An 18,468-nucleotide genomic window follows, 5' to 3' on the forward strand; every position below is an offset into this window, starting at 1 on the left:
CTTCATCCAGGTGTTTTTTTTAATGGGATGAGCAGAGGAAAAACCAGATTCATGGTTAAAAGCTGGTTAAAAATCTGGTTAAAAACCAGATTCCTGGTTAAAACCTGGTTAAAAATCAGATTTCTGATTTTTAAACTCTTGTGAGTGAAGCTGGAGTAAGCGAGCTCCTGCCTTGGTACCCACTGAGTAATTCTCCTCTTACAACTCTGGGAAACAGCTGGAAACAGCTGGAAGGCAGTGCCAGGCTCTTCCCAGTGACAGGACATAAACTAAAACCCAGGAAGTTCCTCCTCAACGTGAGGAAGAGCTTCATTCCATGGGGAGCAGCTGCCCAAGGGTGGTCGTGGATCCCCCTGTCTGAACATTCCAACCCCACCAGTGTCCCCCAGCCTGGGTGGGGGGGTTGCACTGGATGATCCCCAAGGATCCCTCCTTGGATTCCCCTGGGATTCTCCTGGGATTCTCCTGGGATCCTCCTGGGATTCTGGGACCCTTCCATGGCTCCTCTCTCCCTGCAGAATATTGGAGGTGGCGAGGTGTTCCCAGCTGACCGACGTGGGCTTCACCACCCTGGCCAGGGTAAGGGCTCCTTCCCTCCTTCCCCTCTTCCTTTCTTTCTGGGATAAATAACAAAAAAAAAAGAAAAAACCCCAAAAAAACTCCAGTAGATTTTGTGAAAATTTTTTATCTCGGTGTTTGGGTGGAATCCAAGTCACAAAAATTAGGGTTCGTGGTGTCTTTGAGTTACAAAAATAAGGGTTTGTGGAAGCTAAGTTACAAAAAAAATAGGGTTTGTGGAGTCTAAATTGCAAAAATTGGGGTTTACGGGCTCTTTAAGTTACAAAAAGTAGGATTTATGGAATCTGGGTTGTAAAAAGGTTTATGGGATCTCTGGCATGGACCCACAGATCTGGGAGGGGTTACATCCAAACCACATGAAACATTAAATACTTGGGAGTTACAGACTTTACTGCTTGGTTTTTGAGGTTCATCTCTGTTGCCTACACATGACCCTAAATTTAATTACCTTAATTACCACTAAAACCCTCTGTGCCTTTGAATGAGCAAAATTTCCTTCACTATCCTTGGTGCTGTTCTTAAAGAAGAGGGAAAATTTCCTTCCAGTCCTGATATTTCATGGAGAAAACCCCCTAATTTTTAAAGAAAACTGTCTTTGTGGTGGTTATATTTATATCTATATCTATATATTTATATCTGTATTTATATCTATATTTATATTTATTGTCTGAGCTTTACACTGAGTTTGGGTGTTTGATTTTCTCTTTATTCCCAGAACTGCCATGAGCTTGAAAAAATGGACCTGGAAGAGTGTGTCCAGGTAGGAAATGTTTCCCTTTTGGCACAGTGTGGAAAGCTGGTGAAAAATTAGTAGATTGTCTCCAGATTAGAACCTGATTAAGAATCCTGAGCAGTCAGACTGGCTGGATTTAGAGAAGAAAATTTGGATTTTATCCTTGTTTTGCATTTCATTTTAATCCTGCTGCTGTAAATGATAAATATTTATTGGTAATGGATGTCAGGTCATGTCATGAACGTGTGAGGTGGGATTTCTGATGTGGGATGAAATCCCAGGGAATGATCTTTACACCCATATGTTGCTAAAAATGATGGGATTTTCCTCTGGCAGGTGGTTGGGACAGTGGTTGTAGAGGGCTGGAATCAAACTGGGCTGCAGCATTTACAGGGAAAAGGGTTGGATTGACTTGAGATCCCATGGAAAAACCTCCAGCCCCAAGGATAGACTGGAAGTGGATCCAGCCCTAGGAGGGAACGGGGCTGTGGTTCCTCCCTGGGGACAGCCTGGCCTGGGGTTCTGCCTTCCTGGGGTTCCCAGGGCACAAATCCAGGAGCTGCCAGGAGGAAATGACACCTGTCCAGACGGGAAGGGACGGAAAAGGATCCCAAAAAAAGGAATGAGGGAAGCAGGACCAAGCCTTGGCCTGACACAAACCCATCCCAGGCAGCTCCCTGGGGGGCCTTGGGGTTAGAAACCATTGTGTGAGTCTCCTTCTTCCTGCAGAAAACCAGGAACAATCCATGGGCTGTGGGAGGGATCCTGAGCCCTCCTGAACACCCGGGAGCTCCTTTGCCTCTTGGAATTGTGAGCTGATCTCAGCTCCTTGAGGAATTTAAGAACAACCCACTGGTCCCTTTGCCTGCAGAGGGCAGGAGCTGATTCCATGAGGAGATGAGTTCCTGAGGGCTTCAGGAGAGTGGCTGTGGGGAAAACTCAGGGATTTGGGAAAATTCTGCCATTTTTTTATTCATAGAGAGGAAAAATTAAATCGTTGTGCACCACACCCAAAGTTAAGGGGCCCTTTTCTCTTCCAGATAACAGACAGCACCCTAATCCAGCTTTCCATACACTGTCCACGGCTCCAAGTCCTGGTGAGTATTCCAAGGGAGACTTCCAGCACTTGAAACACAGGGATCTTAAACCCTCTCTGACTTCACAGTCGTGTTGCAACCGCTTGGAAGATTCTGCTGGAAACCTGACCCTGAGAACCTCTTGTCCCTCCCCTGCTGCTCCCACTGATCCCACAGAAGGGCTGTGGGACACGGGGTTCTCCTGTGAGCAGAATTCCCAGTGGAATCTGCTGAATCCCCCCCCCCCAAAAAAAAAACCCACACCAAGTGGTACCATCGTGTTCCTGCTGGTTCTTGGACCCAATTCCAGGGCCCTTCCCACAGTGGGTGAGATCAAAGGTGTCCCAAAGGTGGGTTCTCCTGTTGCAGGAGTGTTTGTGGGATTTCTGTGCCACCCTGTGGGTCTCATCCCTCCAGAGCTGCCTTTCCCATTCATAGAATCATGGGATGGTTTGGGTTGGAAGGGACCTTGGAGCTTGTCCAGTTCATGGCCAGGGACACCTCCCACTGTCCCAGGTTGCTCCAGCCTGGCCTTGGACACTTCCAGGGATGGGGCAGCCACAGCTTCTCTGTGCCAGGGCCTCCCCACCCTCATGGGGAATGGTTTTTATCCACTCCAACTGGAAATTTTCCCCTTGAGTGCACAGAGCCCACAGAGCCCAGTGGCTCCAGTGCCGGCAGGGAGCACAGACCAGTCCTAAAATCCACTCTGCAAACCAGCCCGGCCCCACCCAACACAACCCACCCTCCCTCGTGTCCCCAGGGAGGTCGGGGCTGGATTTTGGGGTGGCAGGAGCCGCGTGTGACCCCCGAACTCGCTGTGTTTGGGCGCAGAGTTTATCCCACTGTGAGCTGATCACGGACGACGGGATCCGTCACCTCGGGAACGGCGCCTGCGCCCACGACCGGCTGGAGGTGATCGAGCTGGACAACTGTCCCCTCATCACTGATGCCTCCCTGGAGCACCTCAAGAGCTGCCACAGCCTGGAGAGGATAGAGCTGTACGACTGCCAGCAGATCACCCGGGCAGGGATCAAGAGACTCAGGGTGAGCGGGAAGGGAGGCGCCGCTCCGGCCGGGATTGGGAGGGGGGTTATCCATGGGAGGAGCCCTCATCACCTGGGAGGGGGGTTATCCATGGGAGGAGCCCTCATCACCTGGGAGGGGGGTTATCCATGGGAGGAGCCCTCATCACCTGGGAGGGGGTTTATCCATGGGAGGAGCCCTCATCACCTGGGAGGGGGGGTTATCCATGGGAGGAGCCATCATCACCTGGGCTGGGAGAGCATCCTTGGTGCATCTGAATGTCATGGAATTGTGGTTTGGGTGGGAAGGACCTTAAACCTCGTCCAGTTCCACCCCCCAGGGACACTTCCCACTATCCCAGGTTGCTCCAGCCTGGCCTGGGACTGCAGGGATGGAGCAGCCACAGCTTCTCTGGGAATTCCATTCCAGCCCCTCACCCCCCTCACAGGGGGAAACTTTTCCACAATATCCCCTCCCAAATCCATGTCTCCCTCTGTAAAGGAAGAGTCCTGATCACATTTTATCTGCAGGGAGAATGTGGGTCTGCCAAGTAACGTCATAAAATCATGGAATGGTTTGGGTTGGAAGGGACCTTGGGACACCTCCCACCAGACCAGGTTGCTCCAGCCTGGCCTGGGACACCTCCAGGGATGGAGATGATGTTCTGTCCCCCACAGCTACCAGAGGATTAATGGGATAGGAAAAAAACCTCCTTCCTTCCTCATTCCCTGTAACCCTCCTTGGGGGGGGATCCCTCAGGTGAACCCTCAGTGCTCCCCCCTGGATTCAGGGCGTGGCCCAGGTGATCCAGGTGTGCTCCACCCCCTCTGACCCCTCTCCCTGCCCCGTCTTTGCCGTTCCAGACCCACCTCCCCAACATCAAGGTCCACGCCTACTTCGCCCCGGTGACCCCCCCGCCCTCGGTGGGCGGGAGCCGACAGCGCTTCTGCAGATGCTGCATCATCCTATGACGCTGGAATGCTCATCCTGGCAAACTGAGGCTGGAATTGCGCCCGTGGCATTCCGGGGGACACACCAGTATCTTGGAGGGAGGCGATCCCGGTGTCGTTTGCGAGGGCCAGTGAACGGGGCTGGGAGCCCCCCGGAGCCCCCCGGGATCCCCCCTGTGCCGGCGGGAACGGGGACTCGGCAGGAGCCGCAGCTGGGACAGCTCTGGATCGGGATAATCCCGGCCCATCCCTGCTGGGCTTGCTCAGCTGAACCCCCCCCCAACCTGCGGGAAAGACGGGAGGGCTTCCGACCCGGAATGACTGATGCTGCTGGTGGGGTTGGAATGGGAACCAGAATCCTTGGAAGTGGGGGCTGGGGGAGAGGAGAGGGACTCGCTTTAACCCCCGCAGCCGTTGTCCAGGAGGGAAAAAACCCCAACAAACCTGAAAATCCCAACAAGCTCCACGTCCGTTTTTCAGCGAGGGAGTGAAGGAGCAGCTGCTGAGCCAGGATTCCCCCTGGGAGCCAGGATTTACTTGGAACCCAGGATGTACCTGGGAGCCAGGGATCCCCTGTGCTCCCACACGGGAAGCTCCCGTGTCTCTCCCATATCCACACTGTCCAGCTCGGAGGCTTTCCCAGGTGGTTGTGGTAGACCTTGGAATCTGTGATGTCGGATTTTTTGACCCTCCCCACCTCCTGCTTTTTTCCTTTTTTTTTTGGTTTTTTTTTTTTCCTTTCAGCGGGTTTTTAATTCAGTCATTTCTTTGACATCTCCCAGCCCAAAGTGATGAATCCTTAATTTCAGTTTTAAGAAGGAAATTTTTCTCCCCAGGAGAAGCCTGAGCCTGTCGGGAAGGTTTTTAAGGAGCAGGTTGAGCTGCAACTCAGGCTGGGCTCTCATGGGATTTCTTGGCCTGTTTGAGCAGGGATTGGGTGTCCAAATTTATTCTGATTTCAGGTTTTATCCCAGTGACAAGGATATAATTCCCAATACAGGGAATAATATATATATATATTTATATATAATTCTCAATACAGGGATAAAGTTCTAGTCTGTGTTCCAACGACTGTAAGTTCCCTCCTCCTGTCCTTTCCCTCCATCCCTTCATTTTATCCCCAAGGAAAAGCAAAGTAGAACCTCTTTGCTTGTTGCCCTCGTGAAGAAATAAGGATTCCCTGATGGAGCAGGTCTGGGATCCACCCTGGCTCCAGGGAGCACTGGGGGCTTTCCCCGACCTTCCCACCTTCCACAGGTAAGTGTGGAGCCCCTGGGAGGACCCACAGGGATGGAAAGGGGTTGGGATGAGCCAGGCCCAGCTCTGGGGGGGAGGGAGGGAAGGGGGGTGGGGGGTTGGGGTCTGTTTTTGGGGGCGTTTCAGGCAAAATCAGCGCAGGTGCTCCAGGGGAGCACGGAGAGCACGGACTGATCCGGGCATTCCAGGTGCCTGGGGTGGAACTGCTGGGCAGATCCCAAGGGTTTAACGGGGCAGGGCCTGGATCAGGCTCCGGGGGGAGCTGAGCTGTGTCAGTCATTCCCGCTGGAGGGAAGGAGCCCTCGTGTCCGTGGATATTCCCACCCGGCTGGGGCTGAACCTCCCCTCGGCCCTGAGGAATTCCTTTGGAGGGAGAAGAGCAGGTGCAGCACCAGGAACGGCTCTCCCGGGGTCTGGGGGGGTTGTTTTCTCACCAGGAGTTTGCTCCAAGGACAACAAGCTGCTTCCCAGGCTCTCCAGGCACAGGAGGGTCCCCGGGGGCTGCACTCCCTCCACCTCCCCCCAGTCCCCCCAGTCTGTGCTCACGGTCTGCTGGGAGGAACTCCAGGCTGCTGTGGTTAAAAGGATACTGTCAATGCCTTCCTGTAGATGCTTTTAATCCCTTATATTTATTCAAATCCCCTTTAGCGCTGTGGATTCTCCCTCTCTCCTCGAGAGAGAGAGAGAGAGAGTGGCTTCATTTCCAGAACTTTCTCCAGGTTTCAGGGTGGCAGAGGATGGTGATCACCCAGCAATCACAGGATTTGCACAACTCTGGGAAAAAAAGCAAAACAAAACACTTTGTTCAGTTCATACTGTGGCAGGGGAGAGTGAAAAGTGGGATTTCGGAGGCGGGGTGTAGTTGGCTGACTGGATTCCTTTGGAACAGAGCAGAGTTTTCCGGGGAAAACTCAAGAACACAGAACCCAAAGCATTCTCTTTTTCTGTTTGCCAACCAGGGTGGCAGCATTAAGGTAGCTCAAAACTACTTGACAGTGTCCTTTTAAATCAATTATCCGTCTTCAAATGGACTCTTCCTGATGTTTGTATTTATAAGTACCAATAAACACCATTTTCCAAGCCCTGTCTCACCCGAGGGATAACTTTGGGCAGGAAAATCCACCTCCTGCACCTGGGGGGGGAGGGGGGTAGTTTGGGGGTTCTCCAGGTGTGTGAACCCCTGGCATGGAGTCATGGAATGTTTTGGGTGGGAAGGGACACCCCCAGGGACACCTTCCACTGCCCCAGGTTGCTCCAACCCTGGGATCCTTCCCGAGGGGCTGGTGAGGGGTGGGGGGCTCAACCCCCCTCAGGTGGCTGTGAAGTGTGTTGGGCACTGGGAGTCTGCTCCCAAAATTTAGAGGAATTGCCCCATCCTGTGATTTTTGAGGTGTTAAAAGTCCAGGCCTGGACGAGGATCCCACCCTGGTGCCAAACCGAGCTGGGGCAGCTCCTCGAGTCCCTCCCCAGAGCTGTTCCCTGTCCTCCCTTGGGAACCTCCTGGGTTGTGTCCCCAGTCCTGGGGTGGGGGCTGGACTGTCTGTTCCCACCTCCCAGCAGAGTTTTCCTGTGACCTGGACCTGCCTTCCAGCTCCTGCCCTGCTCCCAACTCCTGCTGGGCCTCCCCGTGCCCTCGGAGTGCAGACGGGACAGGGACAAAGGGATTTCTCCAGAGAATCAGCCCCAGACCTACTGGATTAGGAGATCCTCCAGCAGATCCAGTGCAACCAAAAACGAGGCTTTTCTGCTCTTTTGAGGCACTTTTTACCCCAGTCCCATGAGTGCTCCCACAGAGGGGGAGGACGGGGTGAGCATGATGTGCTCTCACCGGGCTGGTTTCAAACAAGGACTTGGACAAATTCCTCTTTTCTAAACCTCACTGTAATTTCCTCTTTATTTTTATTTGGTTTTCTCTGTGTTGCTCATGGCTGGCCCACGGTGTCGTGGGGTTTGGATTGATTTTGGGTTTGGGGTTTTTTTTTGGACAGGGGGTGTCAGTGTGACAAAGTTCTTGGCTTGTTCTCGAGTTCTTGGTGACAGTGTCCTGAAAAATTAGGTTTAAAACATTTTGGCCTCTTCTGGCGAAGGACTGTGTGGTTGAAGGGTGGGTTTTTTTGTGGTGGGGGGGGTATTCCCTTTAGCTTTAATTTCCACCTCAAGGTTTCTGTCCTCCCTCCCTCTGTACCAAATCCTGGCAGAGGCTCCTTGTGCTGCAGCTTGGGGGGAGTAAAATAATGGAGAAAATCGAGGAGAAGCCTCTTTCCCTCCTCTGTGCAAATCCCTCTTCCCTTTCCCAGCTCCAGCTCTGTCCCAGTCAGGGTTTTTAACCTATTTTTTCCTCGGGGAGGGGGCTCAATCTGAGGGACTGGGTGTGGGAGCTGAGCCTTGTCCTGCTGCTCCCTCGGGTCCGTGGTGCAGAGAGCTGGGAAATGTTGTTTTAATGGTGTGATCTGTGTTTTTTCCTGGACGCTGGGGGTATAATAATGCATTAACTGAAAGCAAAGCTGTAGATATGGATATATATTATATGTAGCTGAGGTGGGGGGATGCCAAACCCCCGCGGGCACCACAGGGATGAGATCACTCTCCATGCCAGGCTCCTCTCCCCATTCCAGGGCTCTGCTCTCCATCCCGGGGTTCCTCTCTCCATCCCGGCGCGGCTCCAGCAGCTCCGCTCCAGTGGGATCTGTCCCTTCCCGGATTCCCGCAGCTCCGGGGCCGGGTCCTACCGCAGCAGCAGCTGGAAGCCCTCGGAGCCGGGGGCTGCCCGGGGGGGACGGGGCTCAGCCGGGGCCACCGATCGCCCCCCGCCCGACCCCGCCCGCCCGCGGCCCCCCCCCCCGGTACCTTTGGCGATCGCCACCACGAAACTGGTCTCGTCCTGGAGGGTCCTGAGCATCTGCGGGGCACGGGGAGTGTGAGAGGGGCCGGGGGGGCCCGGACCGTGTCTGTCACCCCCTGGGTGTCCCCGTGTCCTCACCGCGTCGCTGACGAGGACGTGGATGCCGGAGGGTCCCTGCCGGGAGAGCCGCAGGATCTGGCCCGGGGGGAGCCCCAGGAGTTCCGCGAGCTTCCCGGTGAGCTCGGCCACCGTCAGCTGCTCCAGGTGCAGCTCCTGGTACAGCCCTGGGATGGGACGGGATGGGATGGCGACGGTGCTGTGAGCGCCCACCCTCCATCCCTGCTCTGCCCTGCACCTGAGCCCTCTCACACACCATGAGCCCCCTCACACACCCCGAGCCCCCATCCCACACCCCTGAGCCCTCACCCCACACACCTGAGCCCCCTCACACACACCTGAGCCCCCGTCCTCCGCACCCTCAGCCCCGCCGGGCTCCCGCGCCACGTAGAGGGTCAGCCGGGGGCGCGGGCACCTAAGGGGGCAGAGAAGGGTCTGGCAGGGGGGGCTCGGGACGCGGCCGGGCCTCCCGGAGCCTGCCGGGGGTCCCCAAAAGGAGCCCACCTGCCCGCCAGGGCATGGCACAGGCGGATGCCGTCGGGGGCCCCGCAGATCTGGATCAGGTCCCTCCGGGAGAGCTTCAGCAGGTCGGCACCTGCGGACAGGGGGGGTCAGGGGGCGGCAGATGGGGGGGGTGGGCTCTGCACCCTTCCCACCCCGGCCGGGGGTCTCACCCGTGAAGTTGGCGAACACGCGGGCGCAGGCGGAGAAGCGGCGCCGGAGGAGCCACTGCTGCGTCTCCAGGGGGGACGCGCAGGGACTCAGCGCCTGCGGGGGAGGGGGGGAGCTCAGAGGGGGCGCGTCCTCAGCCCACCCAGCCCCTCCCGGGGGGGCTCTCGGGGGGCTCCCTCACCTCGCCGGGACTCTCGGCGGGTCCCTCGGCAGCGCAGGCGGGCGACACACCCCCCCTGCGGGAGGGGCCGGGGCTCAGCGGGGACCCCAACAGTGCGAGGGGGGGGGTCCCGAGGGGCCCCACTCACCTCTCGGGGCTCAGCAGCTTGAAGGGGTGCGGGGTCGGCAGTCCCGGGGTGCCCGGGGGGCTGTGGGGGGCACCCAGAGCGTCCGGCCACGGGGCGCACTGAGGGTGGAGGGGGGTCATGGCCAGAGGGGCCCGGGGGGGGCACCCCCGGCCCGCGGGGAGGGGGCGCCGGGGCCGGGTCCCACCTCGGCCAGCACGGTGCTCTCGTAGGACGGCTGGAATTTCTCCCGCTCCAGCGGCGGCTGCTTCTCCACCTTTTCCCGGTCCGTCTTCAGCTTCCTATCGGCCCCCTTGGGCTGTGCCGGGGGGTGAGGGCGGCCCCGGGACCCCCGGGACTCCGGATCCCTGAGGCACCCGGACCTCTGGGGTGCCCAGACCCCCACCCACCCCCGGCTCTGCCGCGGGCGCTGCCCCGCGCTCAGGGCGGGATTTCCCAGTACGGGGGGCACTGGTCACACTGGGGTCACTGGTGCCCCCCCCCCGATACCTTGAACACCTTGACCAGGCAGCTGGCGGAGTGCAGGTGCTCGGGGGGGTCCCCCTTGCCCCCCGCCCCGAAGGTGTCGATCTGGATGCGGAAGGGGACCCCCTTCTCCCCCCCGTTCTTGCGCAGCGTGAACTCGGTGCTGATGCAGTGAGCCTGCGGGGGAGGGGGGGGGGGGGCAGCGGGGTCGGGGGCGGCCTCTGGGACCCCCCCCAACCCCTCAGAGCCCCCCAACCCCCCTGGCTCCCACCTGCACGAACACGGACGTGCGCCTGGAGGGGTCCCACAGGAACTCCACCGTGTTGAGCAGCGTGGGGTGGATTTGGGGCTCGAGGACGCCGACGGAGAGCGGGATGTCTGCGGGAGGGGGGTGAGCGCGGCCCCCGCAGCCCCAACCCGGGGCTGCCCCGGCCCCGGCACCCACCGATGTCGAGGATTCGGTCGCCGGGGCGGCTCCACCGCCAGCCCTCGAGCTGCTGCTGCTCCGAGTATTGCAGGCGCCGGTCGTGGAAGGACACCCGGACCACGCTCTGGGGACAGCGGCAGCCACGGGTTCAGCCCACGGCCGGACACACGGACACGGGCTGAGCCCACGGACACGGCCCCACAGGAGACTGTGCTGGACGGGGCTGAACTGGGGCTGAACTGGGCTGAAATGGGGCTGAACTGGAGCTGAACCCGATCCGAACTGGAGTTGGAATGGGACTGAGCTGGGACCGGACCAGAGCTGAGGTGGGGCCGAACTGGGGCAGAAATGAGGAAGAACTGGGATGGGGCTGGACTGGGACAGGGCTGGCGATGAACAGGGGTTGAGATGGGGCTGGACTGGGGTAGAACTGGGACAGAACTGGGGCCGAGTTGGGGCTGGACTGGGGTAGAACTGACTCCGGACGGAGGCTCTGGCGCAGCTGAACCGGGACTGCCCAGAGCTCTGCCCTGAGCCTCCCCACGTCCCTCCCCATTCTAGGGGTCCCCGCCCCGGCTCACCTTGACCATCCTCCGTCCCTCTGCGGGGTCCCCCCGGGGGGTCCCCACCATGCGGATCTCGTACGACTGCCCTGGGGGGGGGGGGGGGGCAAAGGGGGGGGAAAAAGGGGGGGGGGGGCCCCCGGGGAGGGGGCGCGTCCCGCCCCCAGAGACCCCCCGGACTCACCCTGGTTGAGGTAGGTGAGGGTCTCCTCGTGGTGCCTCACGGCGGGGGAGGTGGGGGCGCACAGGATGTACTGGAACGCCGGGAATTCCGGCTGGGACGTGGAGATGCCGTTGGGCTCCTCCTGCTTCAGGTAGGGCAGGACTGGGGGGTCCCTGCGGGAAAACATCCCCCCCCCAAAAGATTGGGCACCCAGCCGTGCCTCGGTTTCCCCCCAAAACCATCGGATTTGGGGGGTGGGGGCGGTACCTGAGCACCCCAGAAGGGGGGAGGGGGTACATGTCCCCGGCGCTGGACCAGTAGTGGTCGGGTTGGCCGTGCCAGAAGAGCATTTTGGGGGGGACTCAAGGGGGGGACACCCAACGAACAGGGTGGCAGCAGAGAGGGACAGGCGGGTGCCCCCCCCCCATGGCTTTATAGGCACAGGGAGGGGTGATGTAAGCGGGGTTGGGCCCAGTTTGGCCCAGTTTGAGGTGTTGACAGTAAATAGTATGTGGGGGGGGGGAGGGGGCACCGTGTTTGTTGTCACAGAGGGAGGGGAGGACACACGGGGGGGGGCTCCCCGAGTCCCTTTGTCCCAGCCAAGGACACCCTCCCCTGGTGTGGGTGTGTGTGTCCCTCATTTTAATTCCTTTAATTTCCCTCAGATTTGGCTCATTTTGTGGAGAAAAAGGGTGTTTCACTGAGCCCCCCCCCGGGGGGTTAAGGGAACCAGCCCCTCCCTGGGGTGCAGATTTCGGGGGGGTTGTCCATGGGTGCTCTCTCCCCCCCTCAGGGTGACACTGGGATGTGACATGAGGGGGTGTCACACTTTGGGGACACTCGACCTCCCCCCCCAGCCCTGTGCCCAGGTGTTCCCACCACCCGTGTGATGAGCTGGGAGGGTCTCAGCTCCATTTATAACCCCCCGCAAGGTTATAAATCCCCCCAGGTGGGCCCAGGGGTGGTGCAGAGTTTTGGGGGAGGCTGTGTCCGTCTGTCCATCCATCCATCCATCCCCAGGGCCAGGATGGGTCTGGTAAGGAGCTCCTTGGGGAATTTGGGGTGTCTTGGTGGGACCAGACCCACCCCTTGGGGGGTTCCCTGCTGTGAGCTCCACCTTAAGTCCCCTCCCCTAATTCTGGGTCCTTTCTCCTCTGAGGGTGCAGAACCCCCAAAACCTTCCCCTGGCCATCAGCTCTGCCCTGAGCCTTTGGGGGGATTTTGGATGGATCCAAGGACCTCCTGGCTCCCTGAGCCCCCCACAATCCTGCCTGGAAGCCCCAGGGGTGGATCCAGCCCCAAACTGGGGAGCAGAGGCAGCAGCAGCTCCTCCCCATCCCATCCCATCCCACCCCACCCCACCCCATCCCATCCCTCCCCGCTCCAGACACAGACACTCAGCAGGAGGGGTCCCGGATGTTTTTTTATTGGGTGCTGGAAGCTGGAAAACGCTCCCTGGAAGGGACAGCCCGTGGTCACTTCTTGGCCTCCTCCTCCTTGGAGAGGGTCTTGATGATCTCCTCCTTCTTGGCCTGCAGCCGCTCCTCCCGCCGCTTCCGCGCCTCCTTGGTCTTGGAGCGCCGCGCCTCCGCCTGGTCCCTGCGGGATCGAGGGGTCTGGGTGCACCAGGAGCACCTCAAACAGCCCCAAAACCACCCTGACCCCTGTCCCCAATCTCCTCCCGCTGTCCCAGACCAGCCTTGCTCCAGCACCCGCGTCCCTCCCACTGGATTTCGGGGTTTTCCCTTCGCTCCGGCCCGGGAGGAGCCAGCAGGGGCTGTGTGGGGTCACGGCCTTTACTGAAGCCCAGGGTGAAGTTGTTCAGCTTCTCCCCCCCACCAAGGACACAGCAGGATTTTGGGATCCCTCCCAGTTTCCCCTGGTCAATCATTCACCGACTCCAGCAGCTGCTCAGGAATTTCCCAGTTTCCCCCTCTCTGAGCATTAAAACCCCCCAGTGAAACACAAAACTCCACCAGGATCCCACATTTCTCTGCTTCCAGCCAGCCCTGCCCAGTTCGGGACCGATCCCTCCCACCAGGGCCAGAATCCAGCTGGAATGACCCACGGGGAGGGGTCACTCCCGACAAACCCCCCCTGCCCAGGGGCAGCACTCACGCCAGGAGCTTCTTGCGGGCCTTGTCGGCCTTCAGCTTGTGGATGTGCTCCATGAGGATCCGCTTGTTCTTGAACACGTTGCCCTTGACCTTCAGGTACAGGCTGTGGTACCTGCGGGGGTGGGACGGGGCGGGACATCAGCCCAGGGAGGGTTTAACTCCATTCCCAAGGAGCTGGTGAGGCAGGAAGGGGGTCTGGGTGTGTGGGATGTAAACTGGGGGGGTGTACGGGGTGCACGCTGGGGTGGGGTGTCCATGGGTGCTGATGCTGGGATGTGACAAGGGGAATGTCACACACGGGGGTGGGGTGTCCACGGGTGCTGATGCTGGGATGTGACAAGGGGAATGTCACACACGGGGGCCTCTCCAATCCCGTGCCCAGGTGGTCCCATCACCCCTGTGATGAGGTGGGAGGGTCTCAGCTCCATTTCCTCTGGGTGGGCCCCCCCCTCCCTTTATTAAGCCCTTCCAGGTAAGCCCAGAAGTTGTGCAGAGCTCGGGGGGGGGGAGGCTGTGCCTGTCTGTCTGTCCATTCCCAGTGCTGGGATGGGTCTGGAAAGGAGCTGCTTGGGGTGTCCTGTGGGGGCCTCACCCAGCTCCGGGGGGTTCCCTGGTGTGAGCTCCAGTCCTCTCACAGCTCCCTGTTCCCCCCAGCCCCATGTCCTTCCTGCCAGGGCTGCAGAGCCCCCCCAAACCCTGTGTCCTTCCCCCCTGGGCCTGCAGAGCCCCCCAGCCCCGTGCCCACACTCACATGTGCCGGTCGATCTTCTTGGACTCGCGGTACCTCCGGAGCAGCCGCCGCAGGATCCGCATCCGCCGCATCCAGGTGACCTTCTCGGGCATGCGGGCGTTGGCCGTGCCCTTCCTCTTACCTGGGGGAGGACGAGCCCCAAAACCCGCCAGTTAAACCCCAAACTCCTCCCAGAGCGTTTAATCCCCCTCTTCAGCTCGAGTTAAAAGCCATCCGTGCCCAAGCCGAGGGTTTTCCATCTCTGTGGCCAAACCCAGGGAGCAGCAGGACCAGGTACCAGGGGAAGTGGATGATTTACCCCATTCCCAGAGGTTCCCTCCCCATCAGCCCTGGGGGTCCCTGTGTGTGGCAATCCTTACTGAATTTCTAGACAGATAAGTAAAGGCTTAGTATGTGAAAGAGATAAAAGTGAAGTCCACCAACATTATTTTTAACATTAATATTACTTTAAATATTTAAACTCTAGTTTGGTGGGGGATGTATATCTGCAATCATCAGAGTCAGCCACGTTGAACTGATATTCACATCTTCCTATACAACATTAATTTTTAAATTAAGCTGATGAGGGAGGTTTTTGAAAGACAAAAAAGTAGAGCCTTGGATTGTGATGGAAGTGATTGAACCGCCCAGGATCAAGGACTGAACAGTCACAGCCAAACTGGGGGGCTCGGGAGGGTCCCCACTGGGGAGGCTCTGGGGGGGTGGGGGGGGGGGAAGGAAGCTGAATTTTAGGGGTAGCCTAAAATGCTGGAATCCTCAGACTGGCACGTGGCCTCTGCAGGGTGGGGGCTGCCCCTAGGGGTCCCTCGTGCCCCCCAGTGTGTGTGGGGTGCAGCCCTCACCGATGCCCATGTGCCGGCCCTTCCTCCGGGCCAGCGTGTTCTTCCTGCAGCGGGCGCGGGAGTGAACGGTCACGGGCTTCCTGATGATCAGCCCATCCTTGATCAGCTTCCGGATCTGCTGCCCTGCAAAACACGGCCAACACCTCCTCTGGAGCCCTCAGGTGAGCACAGATACCCCCCCCCCTCCTTGTCCCACCTGGGTGAAGGCTGGGAGTGCCATGGAAGGTGGGTCTCCCCACGGAGCCCCTCACGCTGCTGGAGCTGCTCCGTTCTCTCTCCCAAGTCTCCCAGAGAATCTCCCCAGTTCCCTCACTGATTATCTCATCACAGTGCACCAGGGAGCTCTGAAAACCCTGGAAACCCCACTTTAAGGCAGGGAAAAAAAAAGCCCCTCGAGTGGCAGAATTTTACCCGAGCCAGAATTTCACCTAAGGCAAAAGCTGGGCCTGACAATCCTGGGAGGCTTTTTCCAGCCTCAATGGTTTTATGATTCTAAACCAACCTCGCTGTCACTGAGCCTCCCAAAAGCTCTCTTCCTGCTCTGCTGGTGGATCCCTTTCCCCCAGGGCCCCTCGGGCAGGGCTGTGCCCAGGATATTTCCCCCCAGTGCCCAGGACATTCCCCCAGTTCCCGGGACATGCCCCACTCACGGGAGTTGGCGTTGGCGATCTCGTTGGTCTCATTGGGATCCAGCCACACCTTCTTCTTCCCGCAGCGCAGGACGCTGGAGGCCAACCTCTTCTGGAGCCGGAGCATACTGGGAGAGGGAGGGACAGGGATCAGGGGGGCTCTGCACCACCCTCAGGGACCCCCCCCTCATCCCTTTCAGGGCCCTGCCTGAGGCCCCGTGGGATCCAAGAGGCGCATCCAAGGCCCGCAGGGCTCGAGACCGCCGTGCCCTCCCCGCTCAGGGCCCCTCGCATCCCCAGACCCTCCTCATGACCCTCTCCCGGCCCCTCAGCGCGGCCCCCGCCGCCATCGCGCCCCCTCCGCCATTTTCCCGCGAGGCCCCAAGAGGCCGCAGCCGCCTCGCAGCGCCCGGGACAGCCCCGCGGCACAGCCAGGACCCCTCCCCGGTACTCAAACCACCCTCCCCGGTGTTCCTCGGTGCCTGCCGGGCCCCCGCAGCCCCCGGGAGCTGCCCAGGCCCCGGTCCCACCTCATGGCTGCGGCGCCCGGGCCTGAGGGAGAGGGGGGGGCAGGCGGTGCTGGCCCTGCCCACGGCCCGCGGCACGTACCACCCGCACCCCCCCCCCGCAATCTGCAGCGGCCTCGGGGCCACTCAGAGCGAGGTGAGGGAACAGACATAGTGAGATTATGCGTGTTTACATATGGAGAAGACACGCGTGGCGCGGAGACCCACGAGGGATGTGCGGGAGGGATGTGGGTCCATCCTGCCCCCCCCTCCAGAGGAGAAGGGGTGGTACAGTCCAGCGCGTGCGCGTGGCGGGAAGGGCCGGGCGGAGGCTGCGCATGCGCGGTAGGGGGACGTGGGAGGCACGTGGAGAGGACTGGGGGGACTGGGGGGAACTGGGAGCGCTGGGAGGGACTGGGAGCGCTGGGAGGGACTGGGAGCGCTGGGAGGGACTGCAGTGGGGTTAGGGGGTACCTTCGCACCGCTGGTGGCGCGAGAAGCGCAGGGCCGAGGGTGCAGGGCTCGGCCGGGCCCATACTGGAAGTCCTGGCCCTGTGCTGTGCCTGGACTGGTCCATACTGGGAGTCCTGGATGTGTCCTGGGATCAGTCCAGGTCTGTCCCTGTCTTGGGATCAGCCTGGCCCATACTGGGAGGACTGGTCCTGTCCTGGCCCCTCGCTTGGGGGGATCCCCCCATCCCACACTCACCCTCCAGGCAAACGTTCCTTACAGATGAGTTCAACACCAGCAGGGAATGGGATCCCTGTCTTTCCTTCTTTCCCAAGAATTCACCCCAAAAGCTCAGCTGGGATCTCAGATCCTGCACTGTCCCAGCTGAGGATCAAGTTCCACCTCTTTCCTAGCAATTCTGGCGCTGCTGGGAAAAGGGAATTCATGTTTTCCTGGGAAACAACCTCCTGATGGGGCAGGTGACAGTTGGCACAGAACATTCCAGCTTCCCAGTTTTCTGTGGTTGGACATGAGTGAGGTCTGGGTGTATCCATCGCTGGAAAACTGAGGCAGGGACAGGCTGGATGATGTTTCCTACCCCAAAAACGCCGTGGTGAGGCTGGAAAGGGGCCTGGCGGCTCCTGATGTGACCCAGAAAAGAGCTGGAGCCTCCCTGGGAACAGATTGTTAAAGAGTTCCTGGAAAAGGGAAAGCTTGGGAGATGCTAATGTATGGATTGTGACTGGCCTAAAAACACAGGGGTGTCTTCAGGGCTGAATTCCTGCCTTAAATCCACCTTTAATCCAGCAAAAACGCTGCTTTTTTCACTGCCCTGATGTGAAACAATTCCTGTTTTTGCAGCGGTTTTTCCTCCTTCCTTCCAGCTGGGAGTGGCTGGAGAGTGAAAACCCCCCAAAAAGCACCTTGTTAAGCCCAAGATCACCTCATTAACCCTCCGGAGATGGGATGCTGACAATTCCCTCGGGATCTGGCGGCCGCCGCGCTCCCAACATATGGTGTGAGGAGAGGAGCCTCTGCCGACAGATTTTTGGTTCATTTTCCGAGAAAAACACGGATAAACACAGGCTTTTGCTGTTTAAAAACTGACTCATCATTTTCCTTAAACAAACAGCCCAATCTGGAGGCTCCTGAGGCGGGAGAGGGCTCGGCTTGGGATTGCCAGCCCCGGGGTTTCTCCACTGGGATCGGGGGAGCTCCGGGATGGGAACGGGACAATGTGTGGGATGTTGTCCCTTTGGAAGTGTCACCTCGTGCTTTCCAAGGATTCTGGGATGAGGAGACCCCCCTGACCCCGAGTTTGAGGAGTTTCAGGTAGGGATGCTGCTGCTTGTGCTGTTCCAGGGGATTTGCCATCCCTTCTCTTCTCATTCCATTGGGTTTCCTGGGCATATCCATGGCTGGATGCCCACCAAGCTTGTCCTGGGAGCAGTGGGGGGGCCCGGGGAGCACCCCCCTACCCCGGGGAGCAGGAGCAGCTCCGGCAGCAGGAAGGAGGTGCCGTAATTCCCTTGTGCTCCCCCGCGGTGCCAGGGAATGGTGCACCCGCCCCCGGGCACGATCCCGGCTGGAAGGGCCCCCCCAGCCCCCCAGAACACCCCCTGGGACGCCCCCAGACCCTCCAGGGATTTCAGCTCCGCGTGGTCCAGGCCTGGGAGAGGTGAGAAAAGCAGGAGACGAGTAGGTTTGGGGTTGGGGGGCAATGATTTTCCCACACCTGGAGCTTTTCCGGGTATGGGGGGGGGCTCTGGGGTGGTGTCCCAGGATCGCTGGTGGGACCTGGGGCAGCTCCTCCCCCTCCAAACCCCCCCTTCCCTATGGAAGCACCTCACGGTGCTGGTGATGGATGGGGGCTGAGGATGGAAAATGTGGTGTCAGCTGTCCCGGGAGCCGGGATAGTAGCAGGAAAAACCCCCCTGGAGGGGGCTGGGGCGGGGGGCAAAGGAATTTTTAACTTTCCAACAGCCGGTACCGTCAGGG

At 59.3% G+C, this 18,468-nt stretch overlaps 3 protein-coding genes across 5 annotated transcripts in view; 1 reads left to right on the forward strand and 2 right to left on the reverse strand.

The window, feature by feature from the left end:
• Positions 1-6,702, forward strand: part of FBXL20 (F-box and leucine rich repeat protein 20) — a 31,777-nt gene extending 25,075 nt beyond the window's left edge. For all 3 annotated transcript variants that reach the window (XM_027666410.1, XM_027666412.1, XM_027666411.1), the window contains exons 11-15: positions 519-579; positions 1,295-1,339; positions 2,353-2,409; positions 3,223-3,435; positions 4,278-6,702. In XM_027666410.1, coding sequence (XP_027522211.1) covers positions 519-579; positions 1,295-1,339; positions 2,353-2,409; positions 3,223-3,435; positions 4,278-4,385 — 484 coding nt within the window. In that variant the 3' untranslated portion in view covers positions 4,386-6,702. The remainder of the gene's footprint in view (positions 1-518; positions 580-1,294; positions 1,340-2,352; positions 2,410-3,222; positions 3,436-4,277) is intronic.
• A 1,345-nt stretch (positions 6,703-8,047) lies between these two features.
• On the reverse strand, positions 8,048-11,569 carry LOC113958281 (transcription factor CP2-like protein 1). Its single transcript, XM_027666408.1, has 15 exons — positions 11,443-11,569; positions 11,197-11,348; positions 11,031-11,101; positions 10,468-10,573; positions 10,294-10,400; positions 10,047-10,199; positions 9,745-9,855; positions 9,561-9,658; positions 9,434-9,488; positions 9,255-9,348; positions 9,085-9,175; positions 8,919-8,995; positions 8,602-8,747; positions 8,469-8,520; positions 8,048-8,384 (listed from the first exon to the last, which is right to left on the reverse strand). Exons 1-15 carry the CDS (start codon positions 11,523-11,525, stop codon positions 8,347-8,349), a joined length of 1,434 nt encoding a protein of 477 aa, XP_027522209.1. The 5' UTR covers positions 11,526-11,569; the 3' UTR covers positions 8,048-8,346.
• Positions 11,570-12,579: 1,010 nt separating this feature from the next.
• On the reverse strand, positions 12,580-16,152 carry RPL19 (ribosomal protein L19). Its single transcript, XM_027666413.1, has 6 exons — positions 16,045-16,152; positions 15,536-15,642; positions 14,886-15,008; positions 14,044-14,164; positions 13,294-13,404; positions 12,580-12,774 (listed from the first exon to the last, which is right to left on the reverse strand). Exons 1-6 carry the CDS (start codon positions 16,047-16,049, stop codon positions 12,651-12,653), a joined length of 591 nt encoding a protein of 196 aa, XP_027522214.1. The 5' UTR covers positions 16,050-16,152; the 3' UTR covers positions 12,580-12,650.
• Between the last annotated feature and the right edge of the window lie 2,316 nt (positions 16,153-18,468).

The sequence above is a fragment of the Corapipo altera genome, unplaced genomic scaffold (genome assembly GCF_003945725.1).
Source record: "Corapipo altera isolate COAL_440 unplaced genomic scaffold, ASM394572v1 200, whole genome shotgun sequence".
In the NCBI taxonomy this organism is placed as follows: domain Eukaryota; kingdom Metazoa; phylum Chordata; class Aves; order Passeriformes; family Pipridae; genus Corapipo; species Corapipo altera.

Coding starts and splice junctions, on each gene's coding strand:
- RPL19 (XM_027666413.1), bottom strand. Junction 14,165..14,885: donor GGGCCGGCACATGGGCATCG/GTGAGGGCTGCA, acceptor GTCCTCCCCCAG/GTAAGAGGAAGGGCACGGCC. Junction 13,405..14,043: donor AAGAAGATCGACCGGCACAT/GTGAGTGTGGGC, acceptor CCACCCCCGCAG/GTACCACAGCCTGTACCTGA.
- LOC113958281 (XM_027666408.1), bottom strand. CDS start 11,525: ATGCTCTTCTGGCACGGCCAACCCGACCACTACTGGTCCAGCGCCGGG. Junction 11,349..11,442: donor CCCCCTTCTGGGGTGCTCAG/GTACCGCCCCCA, acceptor GTTTTCCCGCAG/GGACCCCCCAGTCCTGCCCT. Junction 9,176..9,254: donor CGTGTTCGCCAACTTCACGG/GTGAGACCCCCG, acceptor CCCTGTCCGCAG/GTGCCGACCTGCTGAAGCTC.